The 25,487-nt window shown below is 43.1% G+C and overlaps 1 protein-coding gene across 3 annotated transcripts in view; it reads right to left on the bottom strand.

The window, feature by feature from the left end:
- Positions 1-25,487, bottom strand: part of GPC5 (glypican 5) — a 935,733-nt gene that overhangs the window by 791,241 nt on the left and 119,005 nt on the right. For all 3 annotated transcript variants that reach the window (XM_089775428.1, XM_075918825.2, XM_075918827.2), the window contains exon 3: positions 8,042-8,736. In XM_089775428.1, coding sequence (XP_089631554.1) covers positions 8,042-8,736 — 695 coding nt within the window. The remainder of the gene's footprint in view (positions 1-8,041; positions 8,737-25,487) is intronic.

Here is a 25,487-nt window from a genome sequence, read left to right on the forward strand (position 1 = left end):
GGCTGGAGCATATGACCTATGAGGAGAGGCTGAGGGAGTTGGGTCTGTTTAGTCTGCAGAAGCGAAGAGTGAGGGGGGATTTGATAGCAGCCTTCAACTTCCTGAAGGAAGCTTCCAAAGAGGATGGAGAAAGGCTGTTCAGTAGTGACAGATGGCAGAACAAGGAGCAATGGTCTCAAGTTGCAGTGGGAGAGGTCCAGGTTGGATATTAGGAAAAACTATTTCACTAGGAGAGTGGTGAAGCACTGGAATGGGTTACCTAGGGAAGTAGTGGAGTCTCCATCCGTAGAGGTGTTTAAGTCTCGGCTTGACAAAGCCCTGGCTGGGTTGATTTAACTGGGATTGGTCCTGCCTAGAGCAGGGGGCTGGACTTGATGACCTTCTGAGGTCTTTTCCAGCGCTATGATTCTGTGAAAGCAGTAGCGCTGCACTGTTGAGCCAGGGATCAGCTGTGCAGCACTGCTGCTTTGAAATCCCAAGGCGGCATTCTAAAGGGACAGCCACTGCACAGCTGATCCGCGACTCAGCTGTGTGGCGCTGCCTCTTTAAAATGCAGAAGCACCATGCAGAAGCACCATGGAGCCCGGGGTCAGCTGGGGAATCCCCAGCCGATCCAGGGCTCCCTGTGGCATTTCAGCCATGGCTTTAAAATGCCCAAGGGCCCCCGCTGGGGACTCTTGTACATTTCAATGCAGGTATCTGCGAGTAATCTGAAGTCAGTAGGACTTCCCCAGGCTGTACATGGAGTTCTGCATTCCTCCTTTGAAATGTACACAGGGGCTCTTGTACATTTCAAAGGAGGAATGCGGAAGTGCCTATCGACTAGTCAAGTAGTTTATGGAAATTCCATCGACTACTCAACTAGTCAATTAGCCACATTTTAACAACCCTAGTACAAACTAAGCTTTCAGAAGTTTATAAGGCTAAGATAGGGTAACTTTTCACAGGGGAAAAGTTACCAAAGCAATCCTTCTCATGAATTTCAAGCCATTGCTACAAAAGCATGAAGGCACTAGAGTTTCTCAACAAAATGGTTTGAAAGGTGGGTTTTTTAACATGGGGAAAAAAAAAAACATTATCCTCTACGCTTATTCTTGGAAATGGCTGAACTGTTTTAGATGATGTTTCAAAAACCATTGTGTCAGAGGTAGACACCCAACATGGAAGATTTCAACCCATCTGATTGCAGTTTGGCAAAGTTGCAAGCAACTGAAAATGAGGTCTTATGATAGAAAAACTTCAGGTGCAGGCATCAAAACATTTACCATATATAATCTGTTTGTATGTGAGTATACATTCCTATATGTTTATAAAACACTTATGAATATTAGAGAAATTATGTTTATATATACACATACATTTGTGAGCAGACATACACATATTAACTGAATTAACTATTTATATTAAAAAATTGTCTGGACCATTTAACCCACAGAGTTTAAATTGATTTAACTCAGAGCACAAAGTAGAATCTCTATTGTGATTAGTGTGTAACATTTTACATAAGCATTTCAAAATTTCACCTTTCAACATTTATTTTTCACCATACTTCTTAAAAGTTCAGTTTCTTCTGAAGAGACTCTGTTCTAACACTGCAGAGGTTGATTTGAGTGCATGAGACACTCATTATTTGCTGACTCACAATTGTTTATCCTGAATTTGTTAGAATCATTGATGCATGAACTGCTTATCAAAGTTTGATAAACAGTTCATGAGTCACTCTGATAAATTAATATTAATGAGACAATTTCCAAAGTATTCATGACTCCTTTCTAAAAACCAATGCATTATTTTACTTAGGCAATAAATGTTTCTCTATCTGAATAAACTATTTCTATTAAAAAATTGCCTGCACCATTTAACCCAGAGACTTAAATCACATTTTAAAAACCTGCACTGATTAGAGCATTGTATCTCCAAGAGTCAGAGTCTGTTGTGTTGAAGATCAAAAAAAGCCCCATAACTATAACCTTGAGAGTCTATTTGTGATAGGTTATTGTGTCACTGATATACATTACAGAACAGGCCTGCTCCAAAGCCCAGTGAAGTGACTGGAAAGACTCCTACTGATTTTTAGGGTTTGGAACTGGCCAACTGGTACATAGCAACAGTACCGCCAATACCAGACAATAAAAGACTGAATGTTAGCACCAAAAAAATTATAAAATTTAAAAATATAAAAACTAATTGCATTTTATAGGTATTATTTTCGAGGCATTAATGTTACACATGTGATAGGAATGTATCATTAATGCCTCGGAAACTTACCTATTTTACATGAAAATTGATATTCTTGTATACTCCTTTGTGTCCGAGGGCTAGAGCTGTAACAAGAATACTAACCACATTGAGATGTGACAAAACTGAGAGTGGACAATGCTGCAAAAGATAGTAATTTCAGATTTATAGGGTTGTTAGACACTACTGGGGAATTAAATAGTCAGCAAAAAATATGATTAAAATGGTAATTGTGTTTTCTATAATGGAACCAGGCCAATACTCCATATTAGGAAACTCATGTAAGAACCTGAAACATGAATAAGAAATTCATCTATGCTTACCTAATCATGTCCTTTATGCAAGTAATAAGAATCAAAAGTCTATTACAAGGAGTACTCTGGCTGTGTGCAGCTTAGGGATAAAACCATACTACCAGTCACTGACAGCAGGGAAATGTCCCACCTGTTGAAGTTCTCCCACAGAGACAATTCCACAGCTTCATTCAATTGTACTTTCCTAAATTACAGCCTATGTTAAATAATACCTTGAGGAAAAAGCAAGTCCTAGTGCTCAACATTCATTCCCCATAATGAAACAAACCTTCTTCTGGGCACTTCTGCGTCTTCCCCCCCTCCCCCCCCCAAAAAAAAAGGCTTTAGCCTGGATGGTCAATATGTAGAACCTGGTGAATTTGTACACTGGTGGCCATGTGGCTACCTAGCAGAAATCAATGCATTTCTTTTCTGCCCTACAATCTTAGTGCTCCTAGGGATGGGAGTTTGATGTTTAATAGAATAAGAATACAACTTTAATTTATTTTGAGAATGAATGCTATGACAGTTGTGAGTGCTACTTGTCTGACTTAATCAGTAAATGCCACCAAAATGAAAAATTCATCTAACTGGAGACGGTAGCTATAAGGAAGTCTGTTTTAATGAATAGGAAAAATAATGACACCTGCAGTGGTTCAATCTGGGTAATGTCATAAGGTACAGAATGAAGTTTCAAGGTTGTGCTCTATGAGCTTGTCATGCTTGAATAAGAGTTGTTGCTCTAAGAAAATATTTCATGCTCGAATTTATTTAAACCCTTATTTTATTTTTAACCCTCTGATATTATAACCCTGTAGAAACTTTGATTTTGCTTGAACTTTTTTTGTATATATATATATATATACACATGAAGGGTGTGTCTAGACTACAGGGTTTTGTCAACAAGGGTACATCTAAACTACATGAAAAAATTCATTCAGTTTTTTAAATTTTTTTTTAATTGTATCCTTTGGTATATATGGTAGTGACTATTTTCTTCCACTATTTGATCTGAGGAAGTGGGTCTGGCCCACGAAAGCTCATCATCTAATAAACCATCTTGTTAGTCTTTAAAGTGCTACATAGCCCTGTACAGGCAGTCCGAGTTACGCGGATCCGACTTATGTCGGAGCCACACTTACGAACGGGGCTCTCTCGTCCCGGAGCTCGCAGGCAGCAGGACCGCCCAGAGCACAGCAGTCCCGCCACCTCGACCTCTGGAGCGAGAAAAGCTGCTCCAGGTGCCCCTGGTCTGCTAGGGACCGTCTCCAGCAGACCAGGGACACCTGGAGCAAAGCCGGGGAGGCGGAAGGGTCCCGCGCCTCTGAGGCTTTGCTCTGAGGCTTTGCTCCCAGTGTCCCTGGTCTGCTGGGGGGGGGGCGCAGCTAGTGCGCCCCCTCCCCCCCCAGCAGGTCAGGCTTTTGTTGTGGACCCTGGGGTAGAGCAGCTGGGGTGCTGCCGGGTTGGTCCTGCAGGGACCTACCTGGCAGCCCAGCTGTTCTGTCCCAGGCTCGAGATTCAGCCGCTGTTGAAACTGATCAGTGGCTGATTCCAGGAAGCTGGGGGCAGAGCAATTCTGCCTCCAGCTTCCTGTAGTCAGCCCCTGGTCAGTTTCAGCAGCAGCGGCTGAATCTGGAGCCAGTTCCAACTTACATACAAATTCAACTTAAACATATAGTCCCTATCTTGTATGTAACCCGGGGACTGCCTGTATTTTGTTTCAGCTACACTAGACTGACACGGCTACATTTCTATTACTATTCTGTAGTCTAAACTTACCCTAAAAGTCTCAAGGAAGAACTTAAGGCTGTGTTTAACTTGTTTAATATGGCCATTATTCTTGCTGCCTGGTGCACAGTTCATAGTGCATTTGCATAAGTTCCATGAGAATGGTAATGACTTCATCCAAGAGTCCATTTTAACCAGTCTGGTGCTGGACAACTAACTGACTTTTTGCAATTACAGATTTACGCTGACATACAAACACACCAAAAGGTCCAGAAGTAGGTTAGAACCAGAGACTCTTGAGCCAAAATGGCATCAGTATAGCTATCTCTCATCTTTTATATGGCCATGGGGAGCAGGAAAAAAGGCAGACAGCTACCAAATTAATTTAGGTAAATTAGAATATGTCTGGTAATGATAATGACTGGAGGGGAGAGAAGGAGAATTTATCATCCACACAAAAAAATTAGGAATTGTCTGTGAGATAATAAAATGAGAGTGTTAAGATAAACTTCTTTCAGGAAACTATTCAAATAGAGAGTGCTGCTCTGTCTGTTCCCATTTCTCTGAGGCTAGAAATAGGCGTGGGACTAGATAGATTGCATGGCTAAGATCTGAAGTAGGTGTTGGATGACTTCATTTATGTCCTGTCATTTCAACTGGCTACTGGAGACTAGGTATGTGACAAAGTTGTACCCACAGCTCAATAGAGAACCCCTTTTCAACAATATCCAGTGACTCATTTTGACCAAAGCTATAAGAGGACATTTGTTTCCAAAATAAAGGGGTCTAATTTAAAAGATAGCCAGATGGTAATAATGAAGACAAAGTATCAGTGGGCAGCTACTGACCTCATCTCTGAATTCTATGGCTACGTCTACACTGGCCCCTTCTCCGGAAGAGGCATGCTAATTTCGAACTTTGGAATAGGGAAATCCGCGGGGGATTTAAATATCCCCCGCGGGATTTAAATAAACATGGCCGCCGCTTTTTTTCCGGCTTGGGGAAAAGCCGGAAAAGAGCGTCTAGACTGGTGCGATCCTCCGGAATAAAGCAAGTATGAATAAGATCCTCCGGGAAAGGGCTTTATTCCGGAGGATCGCGCCAGTCTAGACACTATTTTCTGGCTTTTCCCCAAGCCGGAAAAAAAGCGGCGGCCATGTTTATTTAAATCCCCCGGGGGATATTTAAATCCCCCGCGATTTCCCTATTCCAAAGTTCGAAATTAGCATGCCTCTTCCGGAGAAGGGGCCAGTGTAGACGTAGCCTATATGTGTTCTAGTTACCACTTTCAAAGTAGCATTTCCTCCAGTTATACTTCAGGGACTAATTCAACTGGCCACATTACCTATGTTCCTTCTGTAGTGCTGGTAGGAATCAGTTTTGTAACACAATTTTTCCAAGGTCTCTGAACAGCCTCAACTTCCCATAAAGTTTCCCTTTGTAATATTAAAATACCTACACTGGCATCTAGGAATAATAGCCCATTAGGTATGGTGCAGCAACCTGCAGTCAGTGACAACAGACCAGTATTTTCCAATCTTTAGGTATGTCAGAAAAGACCCGTTCCTCTGTTCCATTTTTCAAGGGAGCATGAAATGGGATGTACAGTCATAGTGTTTATCTAAGACAGCTGCAGACCTTCTGAGAGTATTTAAATGAAACTTTGCCTAATAAATTCAATTTAGGAAGAGGGATTTTGTTTGAGGTTTGTTTGTTTTGGGGGAAGAGTTAGTTAATTTTTTGGTTGTTTAGTACTGTAACTAATTTGGGCAACTTAGGAAGAAGAATTACTTTTGTACAGATGTAAGTGCATGCACACCCACAGCAATTAGCATGCCTTGGACCTGCTCTTTTCTGCATTGATCTGTCATGCTGAAGTCTAGTATAACTACAGAGAGGTGGTACATGCACCCTTCCTGTACAACAGGTCTTTCCAATCCTGTGTGTCTCCTTTCCTGCCCAGGAAACGAGGATGATGTGACCTTCCCCAGAATAGACTGTGCAGAGAGAGGGAAAACTGCAAACTGCCCACAGAGTTGACCAAGCTCCCCCATGAAACATTTGACACAGGGAAGGAAGCAGAAGACATTGTCCCTTCCTTTGTCTTTCTAGGCCTAGCTACAGGGCACCAGTTACCCTCCAGTGTAAAAGCAGAATTGCAAGGAAGTTTCTCCAAAGACAAATGCAGCCCTGGGACACAGCTGGAAACTGGAAAGATACGTTGGAGCAAATGTTAGTTAGAAATTTGGGATAAAATATTGGGATTTTTTTTTCATAAAAGTTCTTCTGCTGCAAGGTCTGGCTGAACCACCAATTAGTGGAAAGGCAAACAAAATTTGACAAATCTTCAGGGGGTAGGCCATTCCCTGGCTACCAATGACTAACACATCTGCTATTGCCTCCAAGATGCAAGCAGGCCAAAGTAGCCAGTGTGGTTTATCTGTGGACATTAGCAGGATAAAGACCGCAGAAGTCTCTTGTTTAGTCTGTTAGATAAGTCTCTTGTGGGTGGAAGCCAGTTCAGCAGCAGGTAACATGATACCATACCACAGTCACATACAACCACAAAGTGATCTATACAACCTCTCAAAACAAACAACTTTCTATTCTAGGTTCTTATGTTACCCACAACACCATGACTGTTGAGCAGAGTGTGACAGCACCCATGAAAGTTATAGCTGAACATGTACTTACAAAAATACTATGATGGAATACATCTAACAGAGTAAGAATTAACACTTGTTGGCATAGATATGCCTCATGCCTTTTGCAGAAGCTGCATTAGCTTTAACTAATGCTCTTGGACTAAAAAATAATTCACTGTTCATGTATTCATAGCTAAGTTAGCTTCTCGTGCAAGTTACTCTTCCCCTGAAGTGACCTCAAAAAATGATGTGCTACTCATTGCAAATGAAATACACATTCACTGCTAACAGAAATATTTGAATAAATCTACTTATGGCCAAAGGTATTGAAGACAAACTATTGGCACCTGAAGGAAAGGCTTGTTTATTACCTTCCATCTTTATAGTTATATATAAATTAGACATGAGATGTTGTATTTCTAGTTCATGAAAATAAGGGGATTCAATTATGGTATGATGTCCATGAGATTTCCAAACCTGTTACAGTTTATGTGATAGATTAATAAACATCTTCACCAGCCCAGCTTGTGCCATGTAATATAGATTTTGCTTTTTAGTATTTTAAAACACCACAAATTACTTATCCTTCCAAGTACTCACTCTTACTCAACAAAACCCCAGATTTTTTTGTTTATTCAACAGTTATAGAAATCTCAGTAAAGACCATTCAGCGAGTGCACTGAAAAGTATAATAGCTAATGGGACAAAGTGGTAAAAAGCTAGAAAACTGTATTTTATTTCTATTACTGTGAGTACAGAAATTTTCACAAAATAGATTAAAAAACTCAGGTTGTGGTTTTGTGAGCATGAAACATTTTTCATTGTCACTGTAACTGTTTACAGATTCATTCCACAACTGAAAAAAAAGCTTTTTCACCCTGAAAAACAATCTGCAAATGCTAAAAATGGCACACTGCTTTAGCTGTGAATAGAATATTTAGGAAAATAGCACGTCATGTGAATAATTAAAGGAAACCTTGCAATTTTATACAACTATTTTGCTGCACAAAGCTCTTCTTGGTCCAAATACTGTAATTGGTATAGGATAGTTCAAATATCTACCATCAATTTTCTAAGTTAGTTTCCAAGTGTGTGTTTCCAATAGGCATAGAAGACAGAAAATATATAGGTGCTTACCTGTTGAATTACTTTTGGACCATAGATTCTAGCCTGTGTTAGAGCATCATTAACAAGTGAGTGAAAGTTCAGAAGTGCATGCTCAATGTCATATGTCCCATGCATTGCACTGGACAACTCTTCCAAAGACTGAATATATCCACGCCAGTGAAAGTCAATTTCTGCCATGTTAGCCAAGCAGCCTCTAATTACATTCAGGCAATATCCTATACATGGCTTACTTAAAGCCACTCCTTGGCAGTGAGGGCAATATTGCATTCGCAGTAAGGCTCTACTGCAGTCTTTAGAGAACGGCAAATGATCTGTTGTATTGATCACTTCAATCCCTAAATTGAGGGCTTGCAAGAAAGTACGGCTGGATAACACTGATCTCCCCATTTGTCCCATGACTATTTTTGGAACATTGCCAAAAGGACTGACAACTCTTCTTGACATTCGAATGCATTCTGAATACTCCAGTGAAGTGTCCTTCAGACCAGGATTAATCAGATGATTATAGACTATTGGAAACAGGGTATCAAAAAATCTGTTCACCAGTTCTTCTGTACTAATGTCTATGCCAAATACAAAGAGTCCCAGCTCCGTAAAAAACTCTTGAACAGCGGTAGCAGCCTCGAGAGCCATGTTTTTGTATGTGCTGCAGAAAAGCATGCTTGTGTAATTCTCAGCCTGTTTGATAAGCATTTCAAAGGTTTCTGTAATAAAAAAGAGGTCAATATTTTAGAGTGAAAAGGACTGGACATTTCAGCAAAAACTTAAGACTCTAACAAGGATTATATTATTTTAATTTGTGCTTCACTCATATGACAGACCTTTGTATTGCAACAATTAACGGATAGAGTTTAAGACAATACATTCTAAATGACATATCAATCCTCTTTCTTAGTGTGTGGACAGTACCTAGCATATTCTGGCTCCTTCTAGAATATACAATAATGAACACCAACTTTTCTGATATTATGTATTTTATAAACAAATGCAAAGGGCAAATGAATGGTTACTAACTTGCGGAATTAATCAGACACTAATAGTAGCTGTCTCAATACATCAAATTATTTACTTCATTAATTCAACAGACATTTCACAACTTGTATCACTCATTCCACTTCTAATAATGAAATAAAGCCTCTACCTTTTAATGGGGTGTAAAGGATAGCAATGAACACTTGGAACAGCTCTTCTGTTGTATTCATTAATATGCAATTTTTACAGAGTGAACAGATTTTGCTTCTTTTTGAATAAAAGGAGGTGCAGCACAAACCTTTAAACTGTGCTGATAAATACAGTAATAGCTAGGGTCAATGGTAACTGAGGGCACTCAAACTTTGCAGTACAGTATCTCTCTCAAGGCTTCCAAAAATGATGATTGCTATAGCAACAAGTGCTAATGTTGTGCGTTACTGGTGTATAAGTTTCATGATGTATACAATGAGTTCAAATATCCATGCAGTACCTAATTCTTAGAGTAGGTAAGAAAATTGTGTAGGTTTAAGTATTTTCCTCTGTTTGGGAAGTCAAGCCCAGTCTAAGGTTCTGATGATTCATAAAAGCAGGGTTAATGCCCATAACACCTTGCAAAGCACTTGAACCTAAATGAGGTGTCTTGGAGTAGGATTTTCCCAGGTGAAAAGGCCCTAAGCTGAGACTGATTGAGAGAATACAGTGTTTGAGCAGTTATGCTAAGAGTTGCTTCTTCATGACTAGACAGTGATGCCTTAAGATTTAAGGAAACAGCATGTGCATAAAACAGAACTGGGATATGTTGTGTAAATAAGGAAATTATACTAAATACCCTGGTTCTGCATCACTGATTTCTACTAGTTAACACAGAGTTAAGGTTGCATGGTGTCAAAGCTGTTCCCCACTGTGAGTTCATAAGATGGGGGTCCACAAGAGACCTTAAAAATATCTTGCCTCTATAGAATTTGGCTTAAAAGCTGCCCAAGATCACAGATTTCCTGGCTCTGGTATATAGGCTGCCACCACCAAGTAAAAAAAAACAAACAAAAAAAAAACCCCACACACCACCTTTCTTCAATCCAGGAAGAAACACTTGGAACTTCTTCCAGAGGGGTACCCCAAGATCTTCTTATTCAAGCTCTCTTGTATTAGAAGGCAAAAAACCCTGTAATCTCGGATATCTGACCTCTCAGTCTCAGGCATGCACACATAGATCTCCTATTACCTTCTAGAAAACAAGAAGCAAATCATTTTAAAAAAGATTAACAAAACAAAAAGATATACTTGATAAAGCATACTTGGTTGTCAGGTATTTTAAATCAACTGAGAAAAGAACAATTAAAACAGAGAAAATTCCCTACCTGGGATACAACTTAAAGTAATATATGGGGGGAAGGCACATGGACTTATCACAGAGAAGTTTAACCAAACAGCAAAACAAAGAAACTAACCTGATTGCATCTAAATACACATTTCTCTATCTACTCACGATCCATGCTTCAAGGTCCAGTCCATTTCCATGCCCAGAATTCTTTGTAGGCATGATAGTTCTGCCTAGTTCAATTAATCTTGTACCCTCAAATTCTGGCTTAAAATTCACAAAAAGAAAATCAGCAGGCAGGTATATCTTCCGATTCAAATCTGAATACCGTCTCCAGTTGGTTCTCCTGGCTCCCTGCCAACAGCCCCTAGCTACTGTAGTAAGTTGAGGGTCAGTAACAGAGTCAGCAGGCCTAAGGCCTGCAACATGGAAACAGCAACAGGCCCGCAATCTAGTAAGCAAGACTTTGGTTCAGTAACACAGGAGCCAAGAAAGAAGCCCTATTGATAATTGTGTAAGTTAGGTCGAACATGGAAGGACCCAGGGAGGCACTGGGTACAGACTGTAAGCCAAAGGGGAGTAATGGAACATCTTAATAAGAAATGTCTTGGTACAAAAACTCTCTAAAAACTAATGCACATACCGACCTAGGTTCGGGGGGGGGGGGGGGAGCACTAGGCGCCAAACACTTTTGGATCAGATTTCTTTTTTCTAATTCTTCAGTGGCTTCTCAGACTCCTTAGCTTCTTGGGGAGTAGGATATTGCTTAATGTACGGAGGCACATCACCCTCTAAGTTAGAGGCTTGTACCTTACTGGTATCTAGAGAGTCTGTTGCCCAGTCCACCATTCCCAGCCTTCTGGCATAGGAGGGGGTTGCTTCAGTTTTATGGCTTTGACTGTTTGAGTAGCAAGTCCCATGAGAGTTACCCTACAGTCCATTCCCTCAGTTGCAGTGCGGACTTGCCTGATACACATGTTTGGAAAATCCAGGATTATCCCCAACCGCTTTATGGTTTCTGCTCCAATTAGATTTTCTCTCCCTCTCCCTGATACCGCAAACTTTTCCTGAATAGTATGTGCTCGGAATTGGAGTGGCAGCTTTTTTACATCATAAGTCTGTGTATCTCCTGATATTTCCTATATATGTACAGAGTCAATTACTGTGTATGTTTCAAAAACATTCTTTACAATAGGTATTCCAGCCCCCGTATCTAATAGAAAAATCGATAAGCTCATCCCCGACTCGGATGCATAAGTGGGGGTGCCCCCAAACATCAATACTCATGGGCTGCTGAAAAATGCATTCTGAGTTACAGGGAGAGCTGTCCTATGCAGTCTGATTTCTCACCACAGGATCATTCAAACTAGGGGTTAACAGAGACGCTTCAGCAACTTTAGTCATGGGCTTCTCCTCCCCCTTCACAGAGTTTTTGCTCAGCATGCATGCCTGAAGTCGGGCTTGTAACTTTTCAATCTCTCCTTTCAGCTCTTCATTTTCCTGCTTCAGATCTCCAGCCGGCACCCATTTGCTCTGTCTACCTTTCTGCATTCCTCTACCTCTCCAACCCCGGCCATGGCCATGGGGAGAGTATCCTGGTCCCTCAGTTTTCCACCGTCCTAACTGAGTTTGCAGTTCATGCACTGGGGTACCCTCATTATGCTTCACTGCTGTTTCCACCTTTTCAATCCACTCACTCCATGGTCTATGTTTACCTCCATCCTCACACCATGCATTCATCCATTCCACTACACCTGGTGGTAATGTATCCAGCACGACTGTTTTCAATGCTTCTACATCTTTCCCATTAGTTACCATAAGGAAGGTTTGGATTCGGTCAGCCAGTCGGGCTGGAGCCTCTCCTGGCAGTCTGGCAGAGCCTTTCAGGGTAGCTATAGGTCCAGACAATTTAAAATGCTTTTGAGCTACCCGCTTAATCATTTGCGCAATATCATCATCAAAACCGACAGTGTGCGAATTCAGTGGTCCCAATAATGTCTGCACTAGCAATGGGTCCCGTTCAACTTCAATTCCCACTGCATTTAGTATCTGTGAACATTTATGCAACCACGCCAGAAATTCATTAAAGTTCTCAGACGGAGGGGAACCAACAGCGCCTGCTAAGGCAGTCAGCTCATTGATTTTTAAAGGGTTGAGCCTGGCTGTTAATGCACTGGCTCGAGATGTACCTGATTTATTCTCTGTGTATTTAGGTACTATATTTCCCCTTCTTTCTTTTTCAATTTCTGATCATGGATGTTTCAGAGCTTCCTCCATCTTTTGAGTGGCCTCCTCCATTTCCCTCAATGTTTTATTTACAGGGGATATTTCGTCAGATTCATCCTCCTGATCTTCTACTGTGCTCCCCACTTTTACAGGGACTGTTCTAGGTTTTGGAAGAGGTTTTTCCAAAACCTGGTTCTCCTCATAAGGTGGTGGTTTTGGTGCAGTAGCCCTTGCCCATGGACCAGCGGAAGATGATCCTGGGTCATTCCACATGTCCCCAGTACAACATCCATTCCAACTGTCCCATGATCCATCTTTCAATTTAGCCAATGCTACCTGTTTCCATTTCTGTCCCATAGCTTCAGGCACCAGAGTTTCTAAAAGTTGTTTTGCAGCCAGGGACGGCACTTCTCTTTTTTGCAAGTTTTCTATAGCTTTTTCCAATTTCTTATTTTCCTGCTTTACCTGCTCAAGCAGATCATGTGTTTGGACTGCCTGTTGCCCTGCCAGCAGAGCCTGGGCCTTCCAATGTTCTGTTGCCTGTGCTCCTTCCTCTACGTCCCTGGTTAGTTCTAGAACCTGAGAGGCTAGCAGTGCAGCATGCTGTTTAAGCCATCTCACTGCCATAGACATAAGTTGCAAAATCCTAGGCCTTTTACTACTATTACTATTTTTCAGTGCTTCAGTTTCTGCCATGGCTGTACATATACTGGTCCATGTTTCTTCATACTCTTTTTTAAACTTATATGGCCCTCCTTTTTTAGCAATCCAACAGGTCCATATTTCATCAAAACCTACCGGCATTTTAAGGGAGTGTAGATGGGGTTACCTAACTCGTGATTTTCTGCCATTTTAGATTGCAAACAGATAAACCGAACTGTTAGCCTTCTTACCAGATCAGCGGTCGGGGTCACCAGTGTCGTACCTCGGGGTTTTCGTACCTCGGTACCTTCGGTGGTCTGGACTGTCAGTGTCCACATCATCTGGTCAGGGACGTCCTGGCGCGCTCCTGACAGGACCTCTACTCCATCGGTGAGGATAAATTTTCGGCTGCGTGCGTAACAATCAGTACTCCCTTTATCTAGAGTGTTAGACCACGTGCACTTGGGTCAACACAGGATCTCTCTGAGAGGGCCCGGAAACGACAGATGCAGGCAAGGTTTGAAATCAATCAAGCAGGTTCATTGTCAAATGCAAAGCTCTACCAGTTGGTAACAGAGATCAGTACAATGTTACACCACTGGGCACTATGGCCCGCGTTGACAAGGCACCGGGCAGGCCTATTGCCATATAACAGATATTAACAGCAGTTAGTCAAAGTTAAGCTACTGTGCATTCTGTAAGTTCAGGCAATGACACCTGCTGTTCAGGCGCCTAGTGCCCCCCCTCCCCCCCCGCGAAGGTCGGCCGGAGAGCACCTTTTGCAGTGTCCTTTTATAGACAGATACAAGGAACTTACATCATTTCTTTACTTATGGGTTACCACCCTCTGTTGCCTAGTTACCACCCCTTACCTTACGAAAGGGGGGCTTACTTACTATCCTACATACTGTCAATTCTGACCTGGTCCTGAACATAGGTCGGTATGTGCATTAGTTTTTAGGGAGTTTTTGTACCAAGACATTAAGATGTTCCATTACTCCTCTTTGGCTTACAGTCTGTACCCAGTGCCTCCCTGTGTCCTTCCATGCTCGACCTAACTTACACAATCACACAATTATCAATAGGGCTTCTTTCTTGGCTCCTGTGTTACTGAACCAAAGCCTTACTGAATCAAAGCCTTGCTCACTAGATTGCAGGCCTGTTGCTGTTTCCATGTTGCAGGCCTTAGGCCTGCTGACTCCATGTTACTGATCCTCAACTTACTACAGCTACCTGAGTTTAACCCTTTAGTTACCGAATGCTGAGATATTCAGAAAAGGCCACCATTCTTCCTATCCATCACACGTTGCCGTGTACCTTACCTTTCTTTCCTGACTTCCAGAATTTTCAAGTTTGCTGATTTTGACATTTGGAAGGACACAAGATACCACTGGGCAATGATAGATGTGATTGTGCATCGGGGAACCCTGGGCCCCGCACCCCCATCCGCAGCCACATGTGACTCTCAGCCAGACAGCAGAATAGAAAGTTTGGTTCCCAGAAACATAGCATAGCTTAGGATCGATGTTAACACAGAAGTCAGGGCAGACAGCCTTATTCCTCTCAGGGGGAAGGGGCTTCTCCCCCTTACTTGGTCTAAAACATCCTCACTCCTCCTAGCTCAACCAAGACTGCCTCACCCCCACAGCCACTGCTCACTAGCCCCAGGCAGCCCCGCCTCCTCCACTGTCCTCCTTCCAGGTGTGATGTGCTGTCCCCTGGACCTCAGGAGGTGAGAGACTGCACATACTTCCCCAGTGAGTCACACCCAGGCTCTCCCTCCTCATGCAGTTAGTTCTGCAGGGCCTAGGTAAACTGAGGCATGTACACACCCACTCCCAGCATCACTACAGAGCAGCATAGGACAGTAGGATCATACATAACCCCTTAAGTCAAACGGTGAATGCAACACCAGAGCAAACATAGGATTACAACAGTAGACAGCACCACCACTACGTCACAATAGTTCTGGGGATGTTTTTGGTCAGAGAATGTAGCTTGTGATAAATTTAAAACAGCAAAACATGCCATCATATGCACAAACTTCCGCTGGTGAATTCTCTTTTCACAAACACTTTGTGGTGCCTCAGTCATTTGCAACTTGTTCAGAATACAGTAGCACAATTGCTCACTGTCTTGAGCTGAAAGATTTACACTGGCTGCCTAGAAACTGACAGATTAACTTGAAACTGACAGGCTTGCTTTCAAAAGCCCTTTACAGTTGGCTTTCCAAATTCTGGGTCCTGCTATCCAAGCCTTTTAATGATGGATTTCTGTACTGACACACTACCCAGTGCTTTATTTTGCAGCTATATCTGACATTGACAGGCAATCAAGGTTTTTACTGCAGTGGGACTTCTAACGTGTAATTTCATTCTCCCCAAACACCCAGACCCACAAAATCCACATCATCTTTATGCCACTTAACAAAACATCTTGGCTACATCTACACTGCAGGCTTCTTGTGCAAGAATTGCGCAAAAACTTGACGAGCATCTACACTGCATGCAAATTCTTACGCAAGTAAATGTACAGTACAGTGCTGGAAAACAGGGCTTCGTGCGCAAGCACTCTGACACTCCATATGAGGAAGAAGCCTTCTTGCACAAGCTCCATACCCACATTTACAGCTCACTAATTCCTGATTGCCGCCCCCCCCTTTAAAGAGAGACACAGCCTGCAGATGCTGCGAGGCAGCAACAGAAGACAGCTCCACCACACAGCTCTGCATTGCAGCTCTGCAGACATGTCTGTCCCTCAGCCACCCTGTGAGCTTGTACCCCCATCCCAGGAGCCATTCCAGGGCTCCCAGCAGCAAGGGAGGGACACCAACTGGCACGCCCCTTGCTGGTGCGGGGCTGAGGTCCCTTCTGGACCTGTGGGCAGAAGAGGAAGCCCTCCACAACCACTGTGCCTGTTGCTGCAACGTGGACATTTTCAGCCACATGGCACTCTCAGATCAGGGACATCCGGCCCGGACACTTGAACAGGTCCAGGCCAAGGTCAAGGAGCTGCGCCTGGGCTATGTCCAGGCCACTGAGGGCAAGGGGGCAGGAGCCGACACCTGCCCCCACTACGACCGGCTGCACGCCATCCTCGGCGAGACAGCAGTCCAAGGGCCCTCGGTGGTAGACACAGTGCAACACAGCACCTGCTCCTGGGAAAAGCGCAGCGAGCCAGCCCTGTGAGCATGGCTCTCACAGAGCCCCTCATCTGCTCTCGGCCCCTAGGCTACACCCAAGGAAAGCCCCTTATTGCTGCCACACACTTCCCTAGGCGACTTGTCTGAGGGCTGGGGGGAGGGTGAGCAGGGAAGCAGCCAGCCCATGGCCTCTGGCCACTTGAATCTTGCTGCAGGGATGGTACACGCCCCAGTAGCTCTGGCTCCGTCTCCAAGGAAGTCAACTGACAGTAGTCCGAGAACCCAGACCTCATCTGCCACACTTGTTCCCATGCAATGTGGGGATGTACACACAAACATGACTACAGCATTAATGGTGTGTGCTCAGACAGAGTGACAAGAGTAAAAGCCATGTGCTCTAACTTGGGGAGGGAGTGTGCACAGTGCTACCCAGACACACACACCGCATGCCAACTGGCCAGGACACAGACAAAAGGGTCTTCATTCACAGTGATGTCTCCCAAGGGTTACAATCCATGGAAGATCACTTCACTCCAGGGATTTTGAACTAGTCCTTTAAGCGAACATACACACAGGGGACCGATTGGGCCGAAGCCACAGTTGTGTGGTGTCACGTGGGGCTCAGGGACAGTGTGGACAGGGCTGACTGACTGCCGCATTGTTTTCTATGTTCTCTGCAGCAGGACCTCCCAGGAGCAAGGGACCTTCCAGGCCTGCAGCAGCGGTACCAACCACCCAGGCACCAGTCCGGCAGTGTGACCAGCTCTTCCAGTGGCATGTCCAGGCCGTGGAGAGGATGGAGGCGGTGATCACCACCAAGCTGCAGGCCAACCTGGAGTGGCAGCAGCACACGTGGGGGCAATTCCTCCACAGGTGCAACAGGATGTGCGACACGATCTCCACCCTGACGTTGCACATCGGCCATGCTGATGTAGATGGGAGACAGAAGCGACCCTATTTTGGGACATGGAAGAACATGTCCTTCAGGGCCTCCCAGATGTGCACTCCATTGTGGTGTATCTGACGGATGGTGGCTGCTCAAACGCCCGGCCCTCACCTGCCATCCACCCCAGGGGAAGGACTCCCCCTTCCGCTCCACTATGTTGTGCAACACACAACATGCTGCCACAATGTCTGCGATGTTCTGCTCACCCATTTCGAGACGAGTGAGCAAACAACGGAATCTGGCCTTTAGCCGTCTGAAGGCACACTCCACCTGGTTATAGGCCTGGTTCACATGGTGGTTGAAACATTCACACCTGGGGTCCATGTGTCCGGTGTACGGCCGCATCAGACAGGGCATGACGGGATAGGCTGCATCCCCCACGATGTAGAATGGCATGCGGATATCCCCAACAGTCAATTCCCCTGGGGGAAGAAAGTGCCTGCCTCCATCCTGCAATCCAGACTGGAGTTTTTCAGGATGCGGGCATCATGTGCCCTGCCAGATCACCCCACATAGATGTCTGTGAAGCAGCCATGGTGGTCCATGAGGGCCTGGAGCAACATGGAGAAACAACTGTTACTTACCTTGTAACTGATTTTACCTCGTAACTGATTTTTCGAGATGTGTTGCTCATGTCCATTCTAATATAGGTGTGTGCGCACAGCGTGCATGCGTCATCTGAAGTTTTTCCCTCAGCAGTATCCTTAGGGCCAGCAGAGGCCCTTGATGACCATGCTGATTCCGCTTCAGAATTGGAAGAATAGTCCGATGCAGACCATAGTGGTGCAGACGCCGAGTGTGCTGCAGCATACCGCAACATGGCTTCAGTCTTGCCACAGTGCCGGGGTGGAGAGGGGGGCGTGGCTGTGGCAGGGTCCCCAGGCGGAGCAGGAGCCGCTGTGCCAGGGGTCAGTACAGGCATCTGGTGGGTAACGCGGGCTGCATCCAGTGCTGGTGCCGGTATTGGTTCCTTTATGTGCGGTGCCCCCGGAAGCTCCTGGTGCCCTTTTGCCCTGTCCGAAGTGGTTCGGGGGGGGGGGGGATGTATTTGTGTAACAGCATCCCGCCAGTATGGACCCACTCTTGCACAAGAACTTTTCTGCAAGAGTTCTTGCACAAGAAGCCTGCAATGTAGACGTATCCCTTAAAGTTTTATTTCTCCCCGGGTGTTTAGAATAGGCACTCTTGTCTTTTTATTTATCACATTCCTATACATAGAATCATAGGGCTGGAAGAACCTCAGGAGGTCATCAAGTCCAGTCCCCTGCCCAAAGCAGAATCAACCATAACTAAATCATCCCAGCCAGGACTGTCAAGCCTGGACTTAAAAACCACTAGGGATGCAGATCCTACCACCTCCCTAGGTAACCCATTCCAGTGCTTCACCACCCGCCTAGCGAAACAATTTCTTACTATCCAACCTAGACCTCCCCCACTGCAACTTGAGACCATTGCTCCTTATTCTGCCATCCATCACTGCTGAGAACAGCCTCTCTCCATCCTCTTTGGAACCTCCCTTTAGGAAGATGAAGGCTGCTATCAAACCCTTCTCACTTCTCTTATGCACACTAAAGAAGACTAAATCCCTCAGATTCTCCTTGTAGGTCATGTGCTCCAGCCCCCTAATCATTTTGGTTGCCCTTCGCTGGACTTTCTCCAGTGCGTCCACATTATTTCTGTAATAGGAGCCCCAGATGTGTTTTCACCAGTGTCAAATAAAGGGGGATAATCACTTCTTTAAATCTGCTGGAAATGTTCATCCTAATGCACCCTAATATGCCATTACCCTTCTTAGCTACAAGGGCACACTAACTCATATCCAGCTTCTCATCCACTGTAATCCTCAGATTCTTTTCTGCCAAACTGCTGCTTAGTCGGTCGGTCCCCAGCCTGTAACAGTGTTTGGGATTCTTCTGTTCCAAGTGCAGGACTCTGTACTTGTCCTTGTTAAACCTCATCAGATTTCTTTTGACCCAAACCTCCAATTTGTGTAGGTCACTCTGGACCCTATCCCTACCAACACCATATCCCTTTTGATCTACTTGGGGCTCGGGCTACCTTTCAGTGCCTCATGCACAGGATGCTACATCCCTGTCATGACCATGAGGGATGGCCAGGTAGCAGTCAGCCAATAGGAATGCAGACAGGGATTTCAAACAGACAAAGGAATTTTTGGTTTTTTCCCCTCCTTTGTCTGAGCAGTTTCTCTCCAGATACTGCAGGGGACAGACTACATGTGCCTCTCCGAGAAAAGACTCTTCACCATTTGTAAGTAGGACAAAGTCTAGATAAATCCATTAGGTTTATTGTTTTATGGTTTAGGAATGGGAATCTGATGTCTGTGCATTTTAGAAATGGGTTTTCCTCTCTTTAGAAACTAAGTTGTGTTCCCATGGGAAAATTCCCCATGAGTTTATTAACTGGTGGCTCTTACCACCTACCCAATTCAACTATGCTTGTAACAGGTGTATTGTGGTGATAATAAAAGTTAGTTCTTTTTTATTAACCTGGTATTGGTTCAGTTCGGTGTCCTGAAAAATCTGTCTGTGGGATCTGCATGCCTCTTTGGGGAAAAGAGCTTGGGGTGCCCTGTGATTGGTTTCAAGTGTCCACCCCCGTTTGTGGGTTCAAAAGTACCTGATGGTGGTAGTGGATTTATATCCCCAAAATCTAGGTTTTTTAGGATTTGGGGGGAAAGTTTTATACCAAAGCCTGGAAAGATAAGATTTTCGGGTACTTTTACGGGTTCCCACTTCTGCATTCATCATGCCAAAGGGGACAATCAGCCATGGCAGTCCCCATGACAGTTATGCTACCACCTAATTGGATGATGTAGTCATCCACACGCCAGACTAGGAAACGCACCTGGAGAAGGCAGAGGCAGTTCTTGATACCTTCTGATGAGCTAGCCTGACAGTGAACCCTGCCAAGTGTGCTGTGGAGTTCACGGAATCCAAATACCTTGGTTATGTAGTAGGGAAAGGCCTGGTAAGACCCCCAACAAAGTAAGTTGGAGGCCACCCAACACTGGCCTCCCCAACCAAGCCTGAAGAAACAGGTGTGAGCATTCCTAGGAGTTGTGGAGCACTACAGGGGGTTTATTCCCCATTTTCCCACATGGGCCAGTCCTCTAACAGACTTAATAAAGGCCTGTAGACCTGATCCAGTTAAATAAAAAGGGGAAACAATAACAGAAGACTTGGAAATGGCAGAGGTGCTTAATGACTCCTTTGTGTCAGTTTTCACAAGAAAGTTGGTGGTGACTACATGCCTACAATAGTGAATGCCAGAGAAAAGGAGGTAGGTTTGGAAGTTAAAATAGGAAAACAAGTTAAAAACTACTTAGAAAAGTTAAATGTCTTCAAGGCCTGATGAATGCATCCTAGAATACTCAAGGAACTGATAGAAGAGGTATGACTCATTACCTATCATTTTTGAAAAGCCATGAAAGATGAGAGATAATAAGGTGATAAGAAACAGAAAGCATAGACTTGTAAAGAACAAATCATGGCAAATCAAACACATAGCTTTCTTTGATAGGATAACAAGCCTTGTAGTTATGAAGGAAGCAGTACGCAGAGTATATCTAGAATTTAGTAAAATATTTCATACAATCTTGCATGGCCGTCTTATCAATAAACTAGGGAAATACAACATAGATGGGGCTACAGGTTGGACCTCCCTTGTCTGGCATCCTTGGGACCTGATCCATCCTGAATAAAGGAATTTGCCTTATCGGGGGAGGTCCCCTGCCACCAGCCTCCCACGATGCTCCCCTTCCCTGAGGCTGGCTTCACTTCAGCCCCACTGCCACTGGGCTCCAGCGTGCAGGGCTTGGACTTGGGGTCTAGCCCACTGCAGCTTCCCGGGGACAGAGCTCCCCAGCCACTGTGGCCCCACTTTACCCCAGCCTGACTAGGAATACCTGGGGAGGGGGCTTGCCAGCTTCGCCGCTTCTGCCATGCTCCACCGGGGATCCCTGGAACAGGACTTGTGGGCTGCCCCCCATTTCTACTGCTGGCTGCCCTCCTACTGCCCTGCCCATCTAGGGCTTCCCAGGATGGGGCTTGCTGGTTCCTCTGCTGTACAACTGGGGCTCCCTGGGGATGGGGCTCTCAGCTTGTTAGCACTCCTGGGTGCTGGGGCTCTGATCCAGCAACATCCACGGCCCTACCGGAACAGAATCCTGGATTTTGGAAGTTCAACCTGTACTTTAAGATTGGTTACAGAGCCAGTTATGCACCATTCTCAGAGAGTAGTTATTGATGGTCCACAGTCATGCTGGAAGGGCATAACAAGTGGGATTCCAGAGTAATCAGTTTTGGGACCAGTTCTCTTCCAATATCTTCATCAACGATTTAGATATTGCCATAGAGCGTATGCTTTCAAAGTTTGCAGATGATACCAAGTTGGGAGGCGTTGCAAGTGCTTTGGAGGATAGGGTCATAATTCAAAATGATCTGGACAAACTGGAGAAATGGTTTGAGGTAAATAGGATGAAGTTCAAGAAGGACAAAGGAAAAGTACTCCACTAAGGAGGAAGAGGAGGTTACTCACCGTCCTGTAACTGACATTCTTCGGATGAGTGCCCCTGGGGGTACTCCACATGAGGCGCTGGGATGCTCAGCACCTAATGTGGAGCACCCCCAGGGATGCCTCTCAAAGGAGAATGATTTTCACTCATATAAAATGGGTAGTGCCTTCTAGAAAGAAGTAATTTAGAAAAGAATCTAGCAGTCAGAGTGGACCACAAGCTAAATATGACTCAACAGTGTGACACTGGCAAAAAAGCAAATATGACTCTGGGACGCATTAACAGGAGCATTGTGAGCAAAACACAAGAAGTAATTCTTCTGCTGTAATCTACACTGAATAGGCCTCAGCTGTAGTACTGTGTCCAGTTCTGGGCACCACTTTAAGAAAGTTGTGGAGAAATTGGAAACAATCTAGAGAAGAGCAGCAAAAACTATTAAAGGTCTAGAAAACATGACCTAAGACAGAAGACTGAAAGAACTGGGATTGTTTAGTTTGGAAGAGAGACGACCTGATAATAGCTTTCAAGTACCTACAAGGGCATTACAAAGCAGAGGGATAAAAATTATTCTCCTTAACCTCTGATGATAGGACAAGAAGCAATGGTGATTAAGACTGGACATTAGGAAAAAACTTCCTAACTGTGAGGGTAATTAAGCACTGGAATAAATTGCCTGGAGAGGTTGTAGAATCTCCATCATTGTAGAAATTTAAGAGCGGGTTAGACAACATCTGTTAGAGATAACACGGCTACTTTTCTATCACTATCTGTTAGAGATGATCTAGATCAGTGGTTCTCAACCAGTGGTACGAGAGTACCCTTAGGGATACTTGAGATAATTCTGAGAGGTAATGTAAACACAACTGAAATTTGGAGAAAACTGAATTTGTTTTAAGTTTTACAGCACTTTATTATTTTTGTACTTTTTACACCCCAAAATTTCATCGCCTGCCCAGCTACAATTAAGTTGTTTAAACAAATGGGTTGCTATGGTAGAAAAAAAATTGCGTGTCTGAAAACTGTAGGTACTGGGGGTACTTAATTTTTTTAAAGGTGTACTTTATAAAAGAAAGGTTCAGAAACACTGATCTAGATGGTGGTTAGTCCTGATGTGAATGCTGGGCACTAGACTTGATGAGCTATTGAGGTCCATTTCAGTTCTAGGATTCTAACTGGGTACCCTGAATGGGTAACTGATTAACCAGTTTTTCATGAAAAAAAAATCACTGATTGTTTTGGAAGCTGTATTGAGCCTAAAATGGACACTGAAAGCCTTTAAATATCATCACTCTCAGTAAGTACAGGAAAGAGTTTTCTAACTGTATATCTTGGGGTAGGAGTTGAGGACAGATATTTGGAGCCAATTTCTTATCTTTATGCTTAGTAGAACAGCACATTAAAACAATGGCTACATTTTTCACAATTCTTGTACCTTTTTCTAAGTTTACCCATTCTTTTGCCTAATAGATTTTAATCCACTCAAAGATATCTATGATTTGACACTTAAAAAATTAATGTTTCAAAAAGGTGACCTGACAGATCCCAGTTTCATTATTACTAATGAGCCAGTCAATTACACTGTACTGCAATTTGGCATTAGACCAACATCTAATGTTGTACACAAATGAATAATCACTCAGGCAATCATCAATATATAACTAATGCAAGTTACAGTCACAAAGACTGGCTCTCCCAGAAGATCACTCTGAACCTTTGACAAAAGACTTTACAGTTTATCAAAAAAAAAAAAACCCCCACAAAAAACAAACAGACATAACCCATTAGACCTAAGCCAAATATCACATCTTAAAGATGTAAAAACTAAACTAAATTCTAGTACTTAAAAAGAATGTGAATGTTTACTCAATCTGATCATATAGGACAGACTTAAACTTGTGTTTTACTAAAGACGTTTGCTGTTGAGTACTCTACTGTGTTTTGCTTTTGCTTACTGACAGTCCCAATAATGTTGGGTGTCAAGCGGTTATCTAAAATATGGTCCAATTATATATGTCTGGCACACACATAACTCCTACTGGTCAAAGGGAATTTTGACCACACAACTCTCACCTCAATTTTGCAACTTAGGAAAACAGAAGCATGTAAAAAAATGTCAGAGCTGTCCAAAATAATGCATTTACATTTTTAAAATACATGTTACAGGGAAAGTACTCTTGGGAAAAGCCTAAAATGCATAAATACTCCCAGCCAGGAAGTAGCCTGAAGAGCAAATCTAGTGGATGAGTCCCAAATCATTTAACATAGCAACATATATGAGTTGGAAGTATATAGTTCTAAGACACATAAATGATCATAACTAATTAACTCACTCAAGCATTGCCTGTGAAGGTTACATGAGACAGGCATCTAAAAGATAAGTGACAGCAGAAAATTGGTGAGAGTCACTAAAAATAACTTCCACTAACATACACTTTAAATTAATCCAGTTCAACATGGATGATTCAGCATATGCCTCAACATTTCTGTGGAGTAAAATCTGTTGTGAGGTACTAACAGATTGCTCCATATGACACCTATCTGATCCGTCCTTATCTGGAATTACTCTAGATAATTCTCCCACTTTGATGTTTTATTTGCCAAGATATCAAACCTAATTGAACACACAGTTTACTTACCAAAATGGAGCAACTTGAGAAAAGCTGAATTAGCTCAGTATTATTTGCACAAAAAATTTGCACAAAAATCTACATTACTGTGTGATGACAGAACATCTCCTACAATTTTTCCCTCTATCAGAAAGTTAATATAGCTTATTATAGAAAATAATAATAATAGAGGGAGAAAAATGTTAGGGGTAAATTCAAGAAAAGTTAGTAAAGGCAATAGTATTTTTGCTAACACCGATAAATTAATAAAATAGTCTTGTTAAGTTCTTACCTGTCGTAATGTTTGTATTACAGCATTATTAAAATAAAATTGTCATTTCAACTTTCTGGACATTGGGAGCTGTTTTGAAATTACTAGATATAAAAAAGTGTCATGTGAATTCACACAAACTCAAGGATATTAAATAAGAAATAGTTTGTCATGAGTACATAGTTAAGTAATCACTTGTGAAATCTGTATTCTCAAATCTTCTTGCTGAATAATGACTAGACATGGAGCCTCTGATATAAATGGATATCCAGTGATCTTATTATATAACAATAAAATATAAATCCCTTGTGGATTCTGTAGCGGAAACACAGGTTTACATTTCATTTTAACTCACAAACTCTCTCTTCCGATCCTACACAAAGAGGGACTATTTGTACCACTTTCACAATAGGAACATAGATGTGTGAACAAGGGCATCTTTTGCAAAGAAGTTTGAGGGAATGAGCAAAATGGGGAGCTGGGATAAAATTATTTTAATCTGATTTCTTTTATTTAAATTAAATACAAGGTTTTTTAAATAAATTCATTTAAAATTGAATTTTAAATTGACAATGTTAAATCTTCAATTTATTGTAATCTGTAAATATCGGTTACATTAGATTAAAAAAATTACAACAGTTCACATGTCTTGCCAAATTTTAAAGAAGGCCCAACCAGGGAACTACTGAAAGTCATTAGTTAAGCACCTTGAACCAAGTTTCTTGAAGTGTTAAATAAGTTTGACACTGGTAGTCACCTCTCCAATCAAAAGAAGAAACAAATGTAGTGTAATGGCTA

This window comes from Pelodiscus sinensis, chromosome 1 (genome assembly GCF_052426305.1).
Source record: "Pelodiscus sinensis isolate ZL-2025 chromosome 1, ASM5242630v1, whole genome shotgun sequence".
NCBI lineage: Eukaryota > Metazoa > Chordata > Testudines > Trionychidae > Pelodiscus > Pelodiscus sinensis.